The sequence below is a fragment of the Trifolium pratense genome, linkage group LG3 (assembly GCF_020283565.1).
Source record: "Trifolium pratense cultivar HEN17-A07 linkage group LG3, ARS_RC_1.1, whole genome shotgun sequence".
NCBI classification, from domain to species: domain Eukaryota; kingdom Viridiplantae; phylum Streptophyta; class Magnoliopsida; order Fabales; family Fabaceae; genus Trifolium; species Trifolium pratense.
In genome coordinates, this window is record NC_060061.1 from 48,726,977 (window position 1) to 48,746,234 (window position 19,258).

A 19,258-nucleotide genomic window follows, 5' to 3' on the forward strand; every position below is an offset into this window, starting at 1 on the left:
ATAATGGTTATATTGCTAATAGTTGTCTGCAACCATTAAGTACATCAAATGGTTTCGTAGGCCAACTGTCTGGAACCATTCATTGGGCAGAATGGTTTCGTAGGCCAAAGAAGATTAAATAAATTAAGACAGAAGACACACCCAAGGAGGAAGAATACAGTCTGATACACTAGTACATATATAATCGAGCTAACTCGTGAATCAAACTAATTGAACTATATATAATTTAAGTTTAGCTCAAATTTGACTTATTTGATTCATAAATCAAATTCAATGAATCAATGAGTCTATTCAACACACTTGTTTAAACTAATCTTAAAAAAACTTGACGTTCCACTAATTAACTTTTACCCATTAATCTTAGCTTGTTTCATATTGCTCAATGACATACTCTAAATTACATCACAGCTTCCAAATAATTGTCTGCAACCATTAAGTACATCAAATGGTTTTGTAGGATAACTGTATGGAACCATTCATTGGGCAGAATGGTTTACAAACTACACTGTCATTTGTGTATATTATATGGTACGAATAACGCAGAGATTGATTAGTTGAATGCTGGAATCATTACGTTTTAAATAAGAAGTGTATCTACTTCGTCGACAACGCTCCGGATACCATAAAGTTTAAATAAGAAGTTAATCATAGCATCAACATAAACAACTACATTTTACCATACAAAGTAAAATCCATTAAAACTAAAATGTTATGTAAACAAATATTAAAATGTTTAAAACATCCTAAACCCTGTTGCCAAATGGTTTCTTTGTCCAACAGCTTGAAACCATTTAATACCACTAATGGTTTCTAACCATTTTACAGAGAAGCATCAAACCATTTTACAAATTGTAGTGCTTAACCATCAAGTTGCTTCTTTGTCAAAAAAAAAAACCATCAAGTTGCATCCTTCAGGACTTGTTCTTTTCTGGAATTGCTAGAGTTGGTTAATATAGCTGAACATAGATCAATGCGGAGATCCATAATTTTTGCAATCTTTCCATTGTCCCCATGTTTCCTAAGTTTGGACCAACCTTTGAAAGATTGCATTTCACCACCCCATTCATCAAGAAACTTCATGCAAAACACTCCACAATTGTCTGAATCAACTTGAGTAGGCACCTTTGGTGTATCCCAATTGAATGTGGTGAATTGGAAAGGCATTTTGATTTTCCATAACTTATATAATTCTGTCACAAATGCTTCCACCTCATTCAGCCAAACATCAAACATCTGTTTGTATAAGCTAGGTTCACCATTTGGTAACTGCAATTTCTCTCCTCCCCCCGTCAAGCTGTTTAGGAATTCAAATTTGTGGCTTTTAAAATTGACGACAAAGCAGACATAATGGCTTCCTGGATTGCCAGCTATTGCTGGTGTCATGATCTGTTCCATCATGTCAAACATATTATTAAAATTAAAATAAAACGATGTCTAAAATCATATTACTAAACTAAATTTATCATACTTAAATCATCATATCAAACATATTACAAATTAATGAAACCATTTTACAAGAGTAATGGTTTCAGTGTACAAATCCAGAAACAATGATAGATTATGTAGATTACTGATTTTCAACAATGTGAAAGTCAGATTCTTTCTTCATACACCAACTCACATGTTAGAGACTCAACAATGTATACATAAAAAAGTCAAATTGTTATTAGCCTATGATGGATTTTTACACTGAAACCATTATTCTTGATAAATGGTTTCATTAATTTGCACACTGAAACCATTACTCTTGATAAATGGTTTCAGTTATATATATACACTTGTATTGAAATAGCATTAGTTGAAACCTACTAAAGGATGGTCTCCCAACATTCAGATTACTGATTATGCATTTATACTTAATGTATTAACAAATTAACCAAACAGTACAAAATTGATTTACTTACGTATTCTAGCTTTGTAGGGTCAATGGCCTTCCAATCCATGTACTTAAAATTTTTCAGTCTGTCAACGAATCTCCAGTGCGCAATTGATTTAGTTACAGGAGGCATTCTTTCCATGTCAAACTGGTTATATAAAATGAGTAAAATCAATAAGATTATGTAAAAGTATTGAAATTGTTAATATTAAAGGGATATAATACATACATAATTAACCAATGGTGTCACTAGTCTTGTCATGTTGTCCTGCTGATTCCAATTTAAACAATTAACCCAACTGTTTATGACAAAGCATGATACCCATTCATCTTTTTGAAGGGTCCAGAAGTCAGCCCTTTGTAGAGAATACAAATGAGCCTTGTTGTCTGAGCAGTACATAATGTGATCCCTATACAATAATTAAGTATAAGTATTTAGGATAAGCAAACAAACTACTAGAACAATCTTAAGCAAAGATCTTGAAACCATTTACCAATTACCAATGGTTTCAGTGTATAACATCTTGAAACCATTTAATATTAGTAATGGTTTCACCCATTTAAGAATACTAATAATTGAGAAATATCATGTTCAACTTTTTACTACTGTAGGGAAACTTCTTGGAAACCATTCATTGCGAAAAATGGTTTTGAATTCACAAACAGCCAAGATAATAATTTTGTTCAAAACAACAGCTTAAAAACCAAATAAAACAACCATTTTCACTTACTCATCAAGCTCCGGGTTCCAAGCATATGTTGATAATTTTTTCTGCAACTCCGTTGCAGCAGACTTGTGGACAGCGTCATCATATGGGCTTGCAAGGTATTTCGATTTCTTCACCGCCCGTCGACGCTCAGGATATGTATTATCAGAATAAAGCATATTATGCTTTTTTCTTTTCTTTGGAGTGACATTGTCCAAGTCAATTATTTCATCTGGCTGTATTGACTTTAATGGAATTGCACTGTGAAATAATATTACATAATAGTGTTAATTTTTGCAAAATTCAAATAATATTACAATTATCACACTGTTTGATTCTTACTTTATGACTACATTCGAGTCAGATTTTGTAGGGTTCTCCTGATGCATCGCATGTGGTACCAACACTAGCTCAGAATCTGTTTCCTGTGGCACTGAATCTTTTTTCACTAAATCATCGTTATTCAACCTGAAACCATTAAAAATGATTTTAGTTTTCAAACATCGCATATCAAAACCATTGCTAAACGCTTTTAAAGTTATGGTTTAAGATGTTAGATTAATATATTGCCTTTAAATATCTTCAAAGTTATTATAAGAATCACAAATAAAAACCATTAAAAGACATCATATATATTCATTTTTACTCTGCATATGAAGCTTCAGCCCCATCAAACAATTCTGGAAACTTGGAGATAGTTTCCTGTGTAACTGAATCTGTTCCTTGTGACACTGAATGATTTTTATCGAACCTGAAACCATTAAACATCATTTTGTTTGTCAGAAATCACATATCAAAACTATTGGCAAACACTTTTAAAGTTATTGTTTAAGATGTTAAACTAATATGTTTCCTTTAAATAGAGACATCATACATATTCATTGCTTACCCTGCGTTTGAAGCTTCAGCCCCATCAAAAAACTCCGGAAACTTGATGATAGTTTCCTGTGTTAATGTGAGTCCAACATTGTTTGTTTCCGGTGTCATTGTCAGCTTCACTGAATCATCAATGATTTTGGTTGCTGCCTTAACTGAATCATCAATCATCTTGGTAATGATCTCATCTTCATCATTGTCATCCTCATCAATTATCACGGCATTGATCTCATCCTTTTCATCATTGTCATCTTCATCAATGCTTTTGGCATTGATCTCATCTTCTGCATCATTGTCATTATTCAACCTGAAACCATTGATGTGATTTGTTTTAGCACTTGACATAAAAAAGTTAAACTAATGCTTCAACATTGATTTTTGACAAAGCGATATTGACTAAATGCAGTACCCTTCATCATTGTGCTTGTCTGCATCATTGTCTTTATTGGAACTGTTATTCTTTTCAGTTTCAGCCTGGGCTTCCATTGGATTGTCCTTGTCAGTTTTTGTTTCTTCTGGGACTGCATCTTTTTTCCCAGAAGTTCCGACAGTTGCCTCAGCTATTCGTCGTTCCAATGTTGTTGCGGATCTAGTATAGATATTTATACAAGACCTACAGTGATTAAGATACATTTCTGCCTGCAAGGACAATCACTTATGGTTTCAGTTATAATTTTTATGTTAAATTTAATATGAATATTTTGTTGGCAACCATAAGAGGGCTATTTTGGTTTCAGACACAACACAAGTGAAACCATTAAGACACACTTTATGTTGCAGTTATAATATTTTATGTTAAATTTAATATGAATATTTTGTTGGAAACCATAAGAGGGCTATTGTGGTTTCAGACACAACACAAGTGAAACCATTAAGACACACTTCTGGTCTCAGTTATAATAAGTTTATGTTAAATTAGGATTCGAAAAGAAAAGACGGTACATGAGTATCGATAATTCACGATTTCCACCATTAAATAGGATTTGGTATACAAATATCGATAAAAACTTAAACTAAATAATCCAAACATAAGAGCAATAACATTTACCTTAGACAGTGGGCATGTGTCTGCATCAAAACACAGTACAAGCGGACCTTCTGCGGGTCTGTACAGACTTGTTACCCCGGCTGTCAATCCATTTTCAAGCCCCATGATATCATGGATCTTGGCAAGTTCCTGGTTTGCCGCCTTGACATCCCAATCACGAAGGGATGGCCGCTTGTATTTGCCCGTCAAAAATGGGCTTCGTTTCCCCATTTTATCCATGTAGTTAATCTGCAACAATTAGTTAATATTGCCTCAAATTGGGAAACATGACACATTCAATTCAAAAGGAATAGACATATAGGAATGAAGGCAAGTATGTGTTGATTGTATAAATATTGCTCAAATGAAAGACATGCTCAAAAGTAAATGAATAAATATGCATGTGACAAGTATGTGTTGATTGTATTAAGAATAAAAGACATAAATGAGATATGAAATATGAATATTTATTGGAAATCATAAGAGGACTATTTTGGTTACAGATATAAAACTAGAGAAACCATTAAACCACACTCATGGTTTCAGTTATAAGATTGTGTTGGATAAAATATGAATAAGTATGTGTTTGTAAAATTGACTTTTAATTCAAATCATTGAGTGGACATCATTACCATTAGGAAGTGGAAATCTGCTAATGGATTTAAAACTCCTGGAGATTGCAGGCCTTTTTTCATATAGTCTAGAACATGTGAGCACCAGTTATATGAAGATACACCGGCTGGATCTTCTAAAATATCTGCATACTGCAGTGACACATTGCCTTTATTAGTCGGGCACAAAATGTTATGAATGATGAAACAAATTATACCCTTCACCCATGTTTTAGGTTTTTCTGTAGTCTTCAGTATCCTTTCTAATTCAGCAACCTTCACAACTGGAGAATAATCTCCAGTCAATCCCAATTCCTTCCTTAGCCTTCTAATTGCTCCATCAGAGCAAAGATTAGTGTCTATCTTCTTTCCAGCCATTGGAAGTTCATAGACTCTATGCACATCATCCTCTTTCAACTCTAGGACCTCCGTATCGCTCAATCTTATCCACATATGTTCCTTTTCAAATCTTCTGACAACCCAATCGATAAAAAAGGTGTGGATCCTTATCCAGTTACAGATATGTAGCATCCCTCCAAAGCCACAGTTGTTTAGTTGGTCAATTATTTCGTCTCTCCTTTTTTTGACATGTACTGAATGCATAAGGTCATAGACCTTAGGTACACTCATCTTATGTCTCAGTCTTGCATCTGCATCAGAATCTTTCTTTACCATATCTTGTTTCACATTTTCAACAGCACAAGAAACTTTCTTACCATTCCTTTCATTTTCATCATCCGAACTTGTCTCATCGGAATCTTGTGCCTCTATTTGTGGTTTCTTATTACGACCACGAGAAGCAATGCTTTCATCACCCTTTTTATGTTCCTTCTTTTTTTTATTCTTCTTTTCATTACCTTTTGCAGCTCCTGTTTTTCGCTTAATTTTTTGACCACCACTGGATGATGAATCGGTGTCATTCCTTTTATCCTCATCTGACGGTGTCAGCCCGATACTGAAGGATGGCAATTCCTGTACGTTCTTTGATTTTTTCACCTGGATCAAAGGAAACTAGTAAGTATGGTTTCACATGGCAGATAATAAGTTAAATTCTCTACTTTTTTCATATCACTACATAAACTAGTAAAAATTCTCTCATGGAAACCACAAGAGGGCTACTTTGGTTTCAGATACACTAAAAGTGTACAATTATACTTTTTCAAAGCAACCAATTATCACAAAGAGACACTGATCAATTCTTCTTCAAAACAACCAAACTAAACAAAACCATCTCTACTTTTTTCATATCACTACATAAACTAGTAAAAATTCTCTCATGGAAACCACAAGAGGGCTACTTTGGTTTCAGATACACTAAAAGTGTACAATTATACTTTTTCAAAGCAACCAATTATCACAAAGAGACACTGATCAATTCTTCTTCAAAACAACCAAACTAAACAAAACCATCTCTACTTTTTTCATATCACTACATAAACTAGTAAGAATTCTTTCATGGAAACCACAAGAGGGCTACTTTGGTTTCAGATACACTAAAAGTGTACAATTATACTTTTTCAAAGCAACCAATTATCACAAAGAGACACTGATCAATTCTTTTTCAAAACAACCAAACTAAACAAAACCATCTCTATTTTTTCATATCACTACATAAACTAGTAAGAATTCTTTCATGTAAACCATAAGAGGGCTACTTTGGTTTCAGATACACTAAAAGTGTACAATTATACCTTATCAAAGCAACCAATTATCACAAAGAGACACTGATCAATTCTTTTTCAAAACAACCAAACTAAACAAAACCATCTCTACTTTTCTCATATCACTACATAAACTAGTAAGAATTCTTTCATGGAAACCACAAGAGGGCTACTTTGGTTTCAGATACACTAAAAGTGTACAATTATACTTTTTCAAAGCAACCAATTATCACAAAGAGACACTGATCAATTCTTTTTCAAAACAACCAAACTAAACAAAATCATCTCTACTTTTAGTTTCATCAATTCTTTTTCAAAACAACCAAACTAAACAAAACCATAACCATTTCAGATTATGATTTTCCCCAAATTGGAATCTAGGTTACACCAATGCAATTTCTTTCCAAACAAAACAAAAGCATTTTCCAACTAACAGTTACACTTGCAAAAGCATTAGGGAAGTTCAAACCTGTGTCGTTTTCTTCATTTTGCTTTTTGGAAGTGAATCGTTGATGATGATCCTTTACTTGCGTGTAAGAAATCAACAGTATTTGGGTTTGAAGATTGATTTCGGTGACAGTGATGATGAAGGAGTGAACTCTGATGGAAATGATTGTAGATTTCAGTGACGGTGATGATGAATGTAGCTTCCGGTGATGATGTTGATTCCGGCGATGGTGATGATGAACGATTGTTGTTGGTTTTGGACAGAAAAATGTTAGTTGCGAGATAACCGTTACTTTTGGAGTTAACGTCGTTAGTGGGAAGCCGTTGTAGGAAGGAATGGGTTGGGCTAGGCGTGTTGGGCTCGGCTAGTGGGCTGGACTTATGCAGCGTGCATAAGTATTTGTTTATGTATAATAACCGGACCCCTCTTCACAATATCATAGAAAGATACCGATGAACGCTTAGATGAGTTGATGCGGGTTCTAGCTTAACCAAAGTCCTGGGGTTTCGATCCTTGACTTGAGCATGCAGCGGCGTTAAAACTCTTAGGGACAATTTGCCGCCCATTTAGGTCGCACAAGACTTGAGAGATGTCTCTGCAGTTTCATGTAGATGATACGTGATTTATGCCAAAAAAAAAAAGAAAGAAAAGAATATCATGGTAAGATATTACCAATGAAAAGGGCTGTTTCAGTAGATAATATTGAACTTTCAATAGAATATGGAGGAACTTTCAGTAGATAAATCTAAATTTCAAATTGAAATACTTAAACTGAATTACAAAAGCTAAAAAATTCTTCACATGCTATATATTCTTGAGCTCCATCTAGAAAAAAGTCTTTAGCTCCACCATAAGATTCACATCTTTCTTTCTCTTGTGTTTCCTTACATTTTTTGCCTCTAGTTTTGTACCAGTCACTCTCTTCATCAAATTTTGTTTCATTCTCTTTTCTACATGTCTTGTTGTTCTCTCTTTCTTCACCAATTTTTGTGCCTAAATCTTCTTCTTCTGAATTTGTTTCATCTGAATAGCAATATACTTCATCTGAATTTGATGAAGAGTCTTCAATTACGTAAATGTTATTGCTATCAACCACATACGGCATTAAAGAGACCACCTGCGATGTATAAAGCTCATAATATCAGTAGAATGATCTTTCATTAATAATTTACTTTCATATAGACTTTTTTATTAGATGATATGATGCTCATATTTCTAAATTGCGGTCCATAACCGCAATTGTGGCTGCAATATAAAAGTTTTAGAGGTCTTTTAGCAGTGACATTACAATTGCAGTTGTGCGCACTTTTTATTGCAATATGAAGGTTGGTGGAAATAATTCCAACCGCAATTTAGAATCATGATGATGCCTTAATCGGGACTCAAACACACACATGCAATGACTTATCTTACCATATTCATTGTAAACCTTTCCTTGAGATTCTTTCTGAGACACTTTTCTGTTATTAGGACTAATGCAGCAAGTTCTTCTTCTTCATATGAGCTGCTGATTTCGGGATCCATCAACTGTAAGTACTCCCTTCCTCCAAGAAGTGGCCTTGCCTGAAATGTTTTGCGCAAAACACATAATCAATGAAATAAGTATGAGTATGAAATTACTACAAGGTTTTAAAATTTATAAGAAATACCCTTTTAATGTTAAAGTATATGGCGTAAAAATGGGTTTATACATGGAAGGTATCTCTCACTTTAAGTCAGTTTTGTAGGGTTGAATTAGACCCAACTCAAATTTTAAAGGAAATCGTTTTACGGTTCTTACCCATTCAATAAGACATTTCTGTCCATGCATCTTATCTGAAACCATCGAGCCTGTGATCAACTCTAAAAGAACTACTCCAAAAGAGTATACATCTGCTTTTGCTGATAGTTTTCCACTCTCCTTACACTCTGGTGCAGTATATCCACAATTCAAAACACTTTTATCCTTGCAGCTATTCTTCAATTCACGTCCGTCTTTTCTGAACACAAAATCTCCGAGCTAAAGGATATATGAACAAATAGTTAGTTTGTCAAGATATCAGAAAACTAGCCTCTTCATATTGAAAGTTAGCTTAATATAAAAATAGCTTCTTGATTTTAAGGTTCAAGAAAATTACCAATGGTTTATAGTCATGATTCAGAAGAATGTTACTTGGTTTTACTCTTCCATGTATTATGTTATTCTCATGAAGATACTTCAGGCCTCTTGATACACCTATTGCAATTTTCATCCTTTCTCTCCAAGTCAACAATCTACCACTTTGCCCTACATTATTCAGAAATTTTGTTTTGTATTAACTTAAAGTCTATGTACTTTGCGTTCAGACCTCGTTTATAATAACGAGTTCAAAGTTTTACTTTCACAGATTTATCCTTACTTGATAAGTACTGGTCAAGCGAACCGTTGCATGCATACTCATATACGACCAGCAATTGATTTTGTCGTATACATGAACCTAGAAGCATGATCATGTTTTCATGTCTTGTATTTATGAGCAACTGAACTTCTGACATAAACTCCTTCTCTTCCTGTAAGCTTGTGACTTGAATTTTCTTAATAGCTATTTTCAGCTTATTATCTAACAAACCTTTGAAGGCAGGTCCATATTCACCTTCAGATAGAGAATACTTTATTGAAAATCCTTCTGTAGCAGCTTGAAGTTCTTCATAAGTAATTTTCCTTTGCCACTCATTATTCGGGCGTCTACTTTTGCAGATTGAGCATAAAGTAGACTTTGAAATATTCTCCAAAATTGTTTTGTCTTGATTCTCATTCCAAAAACCTGTATCATTACAGCTGTCTTGCATTTGTTTTATGTCCTGGATAATCTTTTGTCGGATATCTTCCGGTTTTTTCTCTACCTCTTTTTCTTCCATGTGGAAGCTTTCTTTATTTTGTTGATTTTCCTTGAAATTTTCAATCATGTCATTAGTTGTAGTTTCTGTTTTGAAGCTTGTCTCTTCCTTGTATGTGTTTGTGTCAATCCGTTTTGTTTCCCGGCTTACCAAATCAACCATCATTTCACCTATCATTTAGTTATTGTTAAGTCCCTTTGCCTTCTTAAGGATAAAATATAATAAAGAAGCAACTATAGCAGAAATTGAACTTAACAAGTATTTTTCCTAAATTACCTTGTGAACTAATCGTGGGCACGACCGGCTGATCATTTGGTAAATACGAGGTTTCTGAAGAAGAATCTTCTATTAGACAACTGTCATCTGATTCTGAGATGCCTTGTAATGCAGACATAACCTGAAACAATCCACCAATTAGCCACCATATGTAACTTATAGAAATTTACATCTGTTCTTTGAGGCAATGAAACGAGTTAAGACTATGTTAGGACTTACCATATTCATTGAATATCTTTCCTTAGGATTCTTTTTGAGACATTTTTCTGTTACTTGGACTAACCATTGAAGTTGTTCTTGTTCATAGGAGTTACTGATTTTTGAATCCACTAACTGTGCATACTTCTTTCCTCCCAGTAGTGGCTTTGCCTAGGAGTAGAAAAAATACGAAGAAAAAACTAGGCGTGTGAGGCACATAAGCAAAAAGTTAAAATGTAAACACCAAAATTCCAAAACCAAATAATGAATTGTATATGCAATTTATTATAAACGTTAAGTTGCCGAAGTTTTGCTTTTACATGACTCTATAGCCTATACAATATAAAACATCAATGAACAAAAATGGGAGGTGAAAACAGTGCTGCATTGATAGACAAACAAGTGTTAGGTAAACCCCTTAGCTAGTTAGTTGGAATAGTTTGTTAGTTAGTTAGGAAAATAGCTAGAGCGAAAGATTATAGGCATAGTTTGTTTCAGATATCCAAAGACACCTTTTGGGAAATCATACATTATTCATTTGCATGATGATATATGAAAGTGTTAGCATATGTCTTACCCATCCAACAAGGCTTTTGCCTCCTGGTAATTTGTCCGTTACCCTCCGGCCGGTTATCAGCTCTAAAAGAACCACTCCAAAGGAGTACACGTCTATCTTAGCTGATAATTTCCCATTCTCCGTATACTCGGGTGCTGTGTATCCAAAATCTTTTGCACTTTTATCTTTGTAGGACTTCTTCTGTTCAACCTTCGTTTTTCTGAAGCCGAAATCTCCAATCTAAAGATATACATAGATGAAAATAGAAGTTTAATTTCTGAAAATTAGACAGTGAGAAAAATGCATCAAATCCACCAAGATTCAAGAAATATGTACCAGTGGTTCAAAGTCATGTGTTAGAAGAATGTTACTTGCTTTTAAATTTCCATGAATTATGTTATTCCCATGTAGGTATTTTAAACCTCTTGCAGTACCTATTGATATTTTCATTCTTTCCTTCCATGTCAATGACTGGAAACTTCCCCCTGCATAATGTTTTTAAGTTCTTTAATCAGTAAATTCATGCAAGTTCTGAGCACCGACACTTCAAATTGATGTTGTGTCCAGTGTCTGATGCGTGTTGGCATCGGATACTGACACAACACCAACTCATGTGGTTACATTCAATAAATTCATTTTCTCAAATTATTAAAGTTGTTGATGTGTCAGTGTCATGTCTAGTGTGCTTAGACTTCATTTGTAGATAAGAAGGTGTGTCCGGTGTCTGACACGTGTTGGTATCGGACACTGACATGTGTTTCAGATTGAAGGCGTGTCCAGTGTCTGACACGTGTTGGTATCAGACACCAACTCATGTGGTTACATTCAATATATTCATTTTCTCAAATTATTGAAGTTGTTGACGTGTCAGTGTCGTGTCTGATGTCTTGTGTGCTTAGACTTCATTTGTAGATAAGAAGTGACAGGAAATGTACTAGTGCTGCTTACTTGAAAGGTAATGGTCAAGAGAACCATTGCATAAATGTTCATACACAATCATCAATTGACTTTTCTCTGTACATAATCCCAACAGCATGAGCACATTTTTGTGTCTAACATTATTGAACAACTGGATTTCTGACCTGAATATATTCTCTTCTTGAGACCTAGTAATTTGATGTATCTTAACAACTATTTTCATTTTACTCTCTAGCAACCCTTTGAAAGTAGGTCCATTTTCACTTTCTGATAGAGAGTTCTCAACTGAAAATCCTTTAGTAGCTTCTAGGAGATCATCATAAGTAAAGTCTTTCATCCTTGTGATTTTCGGTCGTTTACTTTTGCAAATAGAGCATGCAGATGATTTTGATTTCTCTAAAATGATTTCATCTTGATGTTCATCATGTAAATTCTCATTGAAGCTACTCTGCGGTTGTGTTTGAAGTAAAATTCCACTAATAGGTACTGGTCTTAAGCCTCTTTTCACTTGAATAGAGCTCTTCTCTTCCTGATCCTTACCAATCATGTGGTTAATACTAACTTCTTGTGTTGAAATTCCCTTCTCATTGCATTTTCTCTTCAGATTTTCTTCAAATTCACTCAGGTGATTTGTTATCATGCTTTTTGAGTCCAAAATTTGGGGCCTATTTTCTTCCTCAAAGGAAAAGGGCTCTATCTGCTTAACTTTCTGACTTTGGCAATCAGATTCTTTTGGACATACTTCTTTGTTACCTTGTGAATCACTTACGTCCGACACAAATATTGAATTTGATGCAACTGGAAGAGAGTCCTCCGTCATGTCGCACTGTTTGCTGTCTGACATTCCTTGTAATGCAACTTGTGAACCATTGGTATCAAACACAATTCTAGAATCTGATGTTGGTGAAGTTGAGACTTCTGTAAATTGTTCGCTATCAGATATGCCTTGTAATGCCGAAACAACCTGAAAGTTCACAAATGTATACTTGTGATGTAAATGATATAATATTTAGTGTATAAATAGGTATTAGATGCTATACTATCCCTTCTTTCTGCAGTTTGAACTTTGAGGTAATGAAACGCGTAAGACTATGTTTCTTTCTGCATTTAATTACCACATGAACTTAGGACTTACCATATTCATTGAATATCTTTCCTTAGGCTTCTTTTTGAGACATTTTGACACTACTTGTACCAACCAATGAAGTTGGTCTTCTTCATATGCTCTGCTTATTATAGGATCCACCAACTCCGAATATTTCTTACCTTCTAGAAGAGGCTTTGCCTGAAAGGTAAAAAGAAAGAAAATGATATCAAATTTTCTGGAGCTCATAAGCAACAAAATGAAGAATATGTATCCATTGATCACAAAATATATAAAACCTTTTCTCAGAATAAGTGAAAGTTTTGTCATGTGTTTCTTACCCATCCAACTAGTCTTTTCTCTCCGGATATTTTATCTGCGGCTTTGCGGCCTGTAATCAACTCTAAAATCACCACACCGAACGAGTATACATCTGTTTTAGTCGATAGTTTCCCCTTCTCCAGATACTCTGGTGCTATGTATTCAGAATTCCCTATGCTTTTATTATTGAAGGACTTCTTCGGTTCGAGTTTTTTTCCAAGGTCAAAATCTCCAAGCTAAATATATGTTTATCATTTTGAATATAGTTAGTTCAATAAAATGATAAAATTTATATTCATATTGAAAATGTATAATATTATTCAACATAGCTGTTAAGGTTAAATACCAGTGCTTTGAATTCATGTGTTAGAAGAATATTGCTTGGTTTTAAATTTCCATGAATAATGTCATTATCATGTAAGTACTTTAGACCTCTGCAAAGGCCCATTGCCACTCTCAGCCTTTCACTCCAGGCCAATGGTCTGCATCTTTCACCTGCATAATGCAACTTGAACTATCGAATGAGTCGTATATTCAAATGTATCAAATTCTACATAACATGAACTATTGAACCATATATCTTACTTGATAGATACATGTCAAGTGAACCATTGCATGCATGCTCATATACAATCAACATGAAACGGTCTTTCGTAGATGAACCTAATAGCATGACCACATTGTTATGTCTAGCTTTGAGAATGTTTTGGACTTCTGACTTCATTTTTTCTCTTACTTGAATGTTTGTTATTTCATGCTGCTTAACTACTATTTTCACCTCTCCCTCTAGCTTGCCTTTGAAAGTGGAGAATGGATTTCCACTTTCAGAGAGACAATTCTTCAATGAAAATCCATCTGTTGCTGATTCAATCTCTTCATAAGTAAAATCCCTTTGCCATTCAATATTAGGTCTTCTAGTTTTGCAAACATAGCACATAGAAGACACTGAGCCATTTCTTGTTTGAGTTTTGCTCATATGAAGATCTTTTGTTTGATCATTGTTAGTCACAAGTGTTGTGTCACTATCATCCTCATGGGATACTTTTTCATTATGTTCTTGATCTTGGCATTGCTTATCTCCTTCTATTTTGTCGATGATTTGGTTTCTGTTTATATCAGTTTCATCCATGCTAGCATGATCAGTACTTGTCTCGCATTTTTTTTCATTAATGTTAGGACTGAATGTTGAGCACCCCTCAACGTTATCGAGCCTGCAATGAATCTGACTCACCCCTTCGACATTGATTGGACCTATCATTAAATTTTCTTATCAGTTGTAAGTTTATAATATTGGATGCTTAAGATCCATGTTTGGCCTGACTTATTTTTGCCTTTTTCTTCTCCTTAAAAGAAGAAGCTAGATCAAATAGTACTTTTAAAAAGGTCTTAATTAAAACTAGATATAAGGATCTTAATTAAAAAGATCTTTTAAAACTCTTAGGCTGTTAGGCATGCAGCAGCGTTAAAACTCCTATGGAGAGTTTGCCGCCCATTTGGGTCCTACAAGACTCGAGAAATTAGCCTCTGTAGTTGCGTGATGATACCTAGTTTAAGTCAAAAAAAAGAAGAGCTTTTACAAAGATCTTAAAGAGTTCTAGTACTCACTCTTGGGGACATCTCCACCTAGACTTTCTGGTAAACTGTCGGCAGAAGGATGATCGCTGTTGCATGGTATTTCAACAGCGAGTTGAATAGGTCCTCTTAGGCGTTCGATGCGAGTTTTACCCAATATTCTAGATATACCACAAGAAAGCTTCTGCAGGAAAAACTCCTCATATTTTTTCATTTGCCTGTAAACAAGGTGCATTCTTTTAAGTCCTATTTAAAGAATTGTTCTAACAAAGGTGTTTGATTTTACATTTTTACATTTAAACAACACATTAAAAGAGAAAAATTACATTATTAGCTGATTTTGTCTAACCTGTCAATTATAACCCATGTTGCCTTTAGGTTTTTAGCTCCTTCTATAGCAAAATTTTTCGGCGAAGTTCCTGCATACAACTGTATCTTAAATGCAACCTGAAAATATCATGCACAATTCCATAATTGCATATTAGTAAAACATATAAGGTTTAAGAACACAGATAGTAATATTTTTCATTGATGATTCTCTCTTTTTAGGAAAAATACTGATACATTGTAACATATTAATAGCATAGCCAAAAGAATAGTTTCCATCTTTGATTCATTTTCATTCATTGCCATTTTATGTACTATAGTTGGTAGTCTTATAAGCTTTTTTATAACACAAGAAATATGCAGATTATTTGTTTTGCGTTGTGCCTATTAAGGCTTTGTTTGGTAGAAATAAGCTATATGCTAGCCGGTAGCAGATAAGTTAGCTTATAGCTTTAATAAAGCTAGTTGATAGCTAAAAGAGAAACTGAAATTTAAGTGATAGGAACATGAAAGCTAAACGAGAAACTGTGGGGAAAATGTCAGAAATCCCTTTCTTTAGATAATCTCTTCTGATCTTTGCAATATGCAGTAGGTATATGGCTAAGCACCTCTAAAATTAGGCGTGTCTGTGATTGAAAATGGTACGACACACGTAATGTCCAAAAATTAATTTTTCCTTTAGTTTGACACACTTTACACAGTCCTTGAACACATCTGCAGGAGTTAATGATGTGTCTGAGTAACGATTATCAATGACGGAGTTAAAGACAATAAATTTGCTTGCATAATTTTTAACTTTTTAGTAGCAACTGGATTAATGAAGGTGAAAGGTTATCATATCTTTTTTTTGAAGAAGCTAAATTTGTATTAGATTTATTTTTTAATGAAACAAATAGGTCATTTAGACGCATAAATTTTGATTCTCAATTTAGATATTTTATAAATGATATTCATATTTTATTTAATGATATTAGCAGCGAAAGGTGTTTGTATTAGAGTCCATGCATATATATCACCTTCCAACATGCCATGCTTGATGATGGTTCCATATGATATATTACCTCATTTGATTCATACAATTTAGCAATCCTTGCAAGCTCTTCATGGTTCAGATACTCTTCCTTCTTCCTTGCAAGTTCTTCCTCAATCATCCTTTGGTTTACTCCAACTAGTCCATTGTCTAATGTGCTTTTATACCCCACTATAAAGGAATTGGTTGAATCATAAACAGAGAAAATGATTGATTAGTGAAATTAATATCTTAATTACTCAACACAATACTAAATCTTTATCTTTTCCAATTTTCAATTTTTCTTCCTAGACAATATGCATGAACAATTCATGACATAGCAAGAATCAAAGCACATAAACAAATACCATATATGACCATGACATGATGATGTTGACATTAGTAATAATTTGAAAAAAAATAAAATAATTGAATGTAACTAGTACTACATGTGTCTGTGTCGTGTCAGTGTACACATGTCTTACACCGAACACTGACTTCAATCTGAAGTGTTGGTGCTATATATACAAAAAATTCTTAAAATCTTCAATTCTATAGAAAATTACTTACTAGGATTGTAAACCTGATACAGGATTGCAAATAGGGTGACCTTATCTGCTGGTTTGAGTGATAATCCATTTATAACCCAAGAAAATACTTTAAAATTTAGTTTAGATGCATCTTGTATCACAACCACATGTTTTGGTTCAGTATTGGCCATAATTGATTCTGGCTCAACCTCTTGGTAACACTATGTGGTAAAAAAATAATCCAGGGAATTTAAACATAAGAAGAAACACTAGAGTCTCACATATCAAAACATTAGTCTTGTTATAAGAGAGAAATGTAAAAAACAATATTAACATATGTCAAGATAATATTTCTTGTTCTTAATAGGTATCCTAAGTAAATGTTCCATTAATTTCAAAATAGCTAGTCTTGTTATGATGCTTTTGAAAAAATCTAAGCTTGTTATAATACTATTTTAAAAACCATTATCTCTTATGTTGTTGTCATCATAGACATAGAACAAGGTAGAAGCTATCGATGGAAATAAAGCATTTCTTGGTTATGTAATGAAAATACTTAGTAGCCTGAGTTTACAAGGTACTACTATTACAGCTACATGCAGGGTTATATTGTATGCAGGATTACAAGGTTGCATTATTAGGTATATTATATTATATATAAAGCTTTAAGAAGCAAACGAAATTGCTTGGGATGTGGCTATTAGACACACATATGTATAAAACACAACTTTAAAAACAAAAATAAAACACAACTTTGGCCAATACAAAAATTGTATCTTTCACTACAACCAAAGATGACATGGCCTTTTGTGTGTTTATTTATTTTTTATTAACACTCTTGGTTCTTGGAATGAGGTCCGGTAATTCAGAGTGTTGCCACGAAATAAGTAAAACATGATAAAAAAATTGTATCTTTCACTTGAACTAATGAGAATTGAATCTAAAACTTCAAACATACTACCCAAATTTTTCATCAATAGACCAAATCTAATGATTATTTTATGTTTGTTGTTTTATCTCTAAATAAGTAATACTACTTACTTTCATTTTGAAATATAAGATTTTATTGATTTATTTTTTTGCAAGAATATTTATCGATTAAATCACATATATTAAATTATTGAGTAAATTACACTCAAATATCTTCAAATATATTTAAATTGCACTACCCTCTCATCTTATGTTAAAATAGAATAATGCTAGCAACACACTCTTTAACAAACACACTCCAACACACTCTTTTTTATTGGTTGAAATTCACATGGGTCCCATAAAAAAATGTGGACCCATATAACTTTTATGGGACCCATATAAATTTTAACCAATAGAAGAGAGTGTGTTAGAGTGTGTTAGTTAAAGAGTGTGTTGCTAGCACTCCTCGTTAAAATATTATATTCATCTCTCCTCTTACGGAAAATGTTCCGAACTGAGATAAGCCCGTTTGTGAATTGGACCGAAGTACCCGAACTAAGCAAAGCTGTGCGAATCATATATATCATGGGCACGCCCTAGAAACGCACCAGATTACGCCCATTAATTTGGGACACGCAAACCATCAAATTTTATTCCTATTGTGATCCGTCTACACGTCTCCGGGGACATGTTTCCAAGAGAAGGTTCCATGTCCCCAAAACTTTAATTCTATATCTATAAAAAACCTTAACTCATGGTCTAGGCTAGGTATGCAATATCTAAACCATAATACCTCTCACATTCGACTAGACACTTTACTGATTTGATCGTCAAAGTGTGTGCAGGTACAACCCCTCCCTTAATACAATCTTACCATCCAAATGTGTCAGATTCAGGAAGGATCACAAAACATAATAGAGAAAATTACACTTCTCATTTTCTCATTTAAAAGATGGTTGAATTAGATTCTCATCCTCTTATATGTTAAAATCTATATTCCTCTTCCTTGTTTAATTAAATTTTATAGTTTTAAACTTTATTATAAACTCTATCACATAATCCATATTGTGAAAACAGGATTAAGATTTGCTGCTGTATAAAAATCACACAGTTTCACACTGTGTTTGATCTCAGCCGTCAATGTCAGATAGAACGGTTTATATTAAAACCGTGTCTTTTCAGCAATATTGATCACATCAGTTTTGATCGAACGGCAGAAATGAATTACTGCGTGTAACAACGTGATAATCTGACAGCAGGGAATCGTTTTCCGTGAAAACACACTTGCGGTTACTGAATTATAAGAGGAATAATTGGATATGCATGACATATATTTTGAGAAAGAAAAAATCCATATATAGTGCCAACTTCTTTTCCTAGATTTAAGACCACAAGATCAATTACACTGAAAAATTTTATTCAGCTGATTTTGGCAAAATGGTTGTACTCATCTCATAATTCATTCTCAAAATTTGGCACTAACTAACACTATT

The 19,258-nt window shown here is 33.7% G+C and overlaps 2 protein-coding genes across 2 annotated transcripts; both read right to left on the reverse strand.

Annotated features, from left to right (window-relative positions):
- Window positions 1-608: 608 nt before the first annotated feature.
- Window positions 609-7,621, reverse strand: LOC123918979. The gene is made up of 11 exons (XM_045971192.1): window positions 7,228-7,621; window positions 5,119-6,093; window positions 4,508-4,735; window positions 3,869-4,098; window positions 3,473-3,766; window positions 3,230-3,334; window positions 2,926-3,051; window positions 2,608-2,844; window positions 2,106-2,286; window positions 1,905-2,024; window positions 609-1,386 (listed from the first exon to the last, which is right to left on the reverse strand). Exons 1-11 carry the CDS (start codon window positions 7,243-7,245, stop codon window positions 898-900), a joined length of 3,003 nt encoding a protein of 1,000 aa, XP_045827148.1. The 5' UTR covers window positions 7,246-7,621; the 3' UTR covers window positions 609-897.
- Window positions 7,622-7,881: 260 nt separating this feature from the next.
- Window positions 7,882-17,478, reverse strand: LOC123916481. Its single transcript, XM_045967950.1, has 18 exons — window positions 16,894-17,478; window positions 16,376-16,515; window positions 15,337-15,434; window positions 15,021-15,205; window positions 14,001-14,666; window positions 13,762-13,910; window positions 13,436-13,651; window positions 13,146-13,295; window positions 12,041-12,974; window positions 11,429-11,577; window positions 11,114-11,332; window positions 10,558-10,707; window positions 10,339-10,459; window positions 9,585-10,232; window positions 9,324-9,472; window positions 8,987-9,205; window positions 8,620-8,769; window positions 7,882-8,323 (listed from the first exon to the last, which is right to left on the reverse strand). The coding sequence occupies exons 1-18, from the start codon at window positions 17,042-17,044 to the stop codon at window positions 7,973-7,975; spliced, it is 4,845 nt and encodes a 1,614-aa protein (XP_045823906.1). The 5' UTR covers window positions 17,045-17,478; the 3' UTR covers window positions 7,882-7,972.
- Window positions 17,479-19,258: the final 1,780 nt, after the last annotated feature.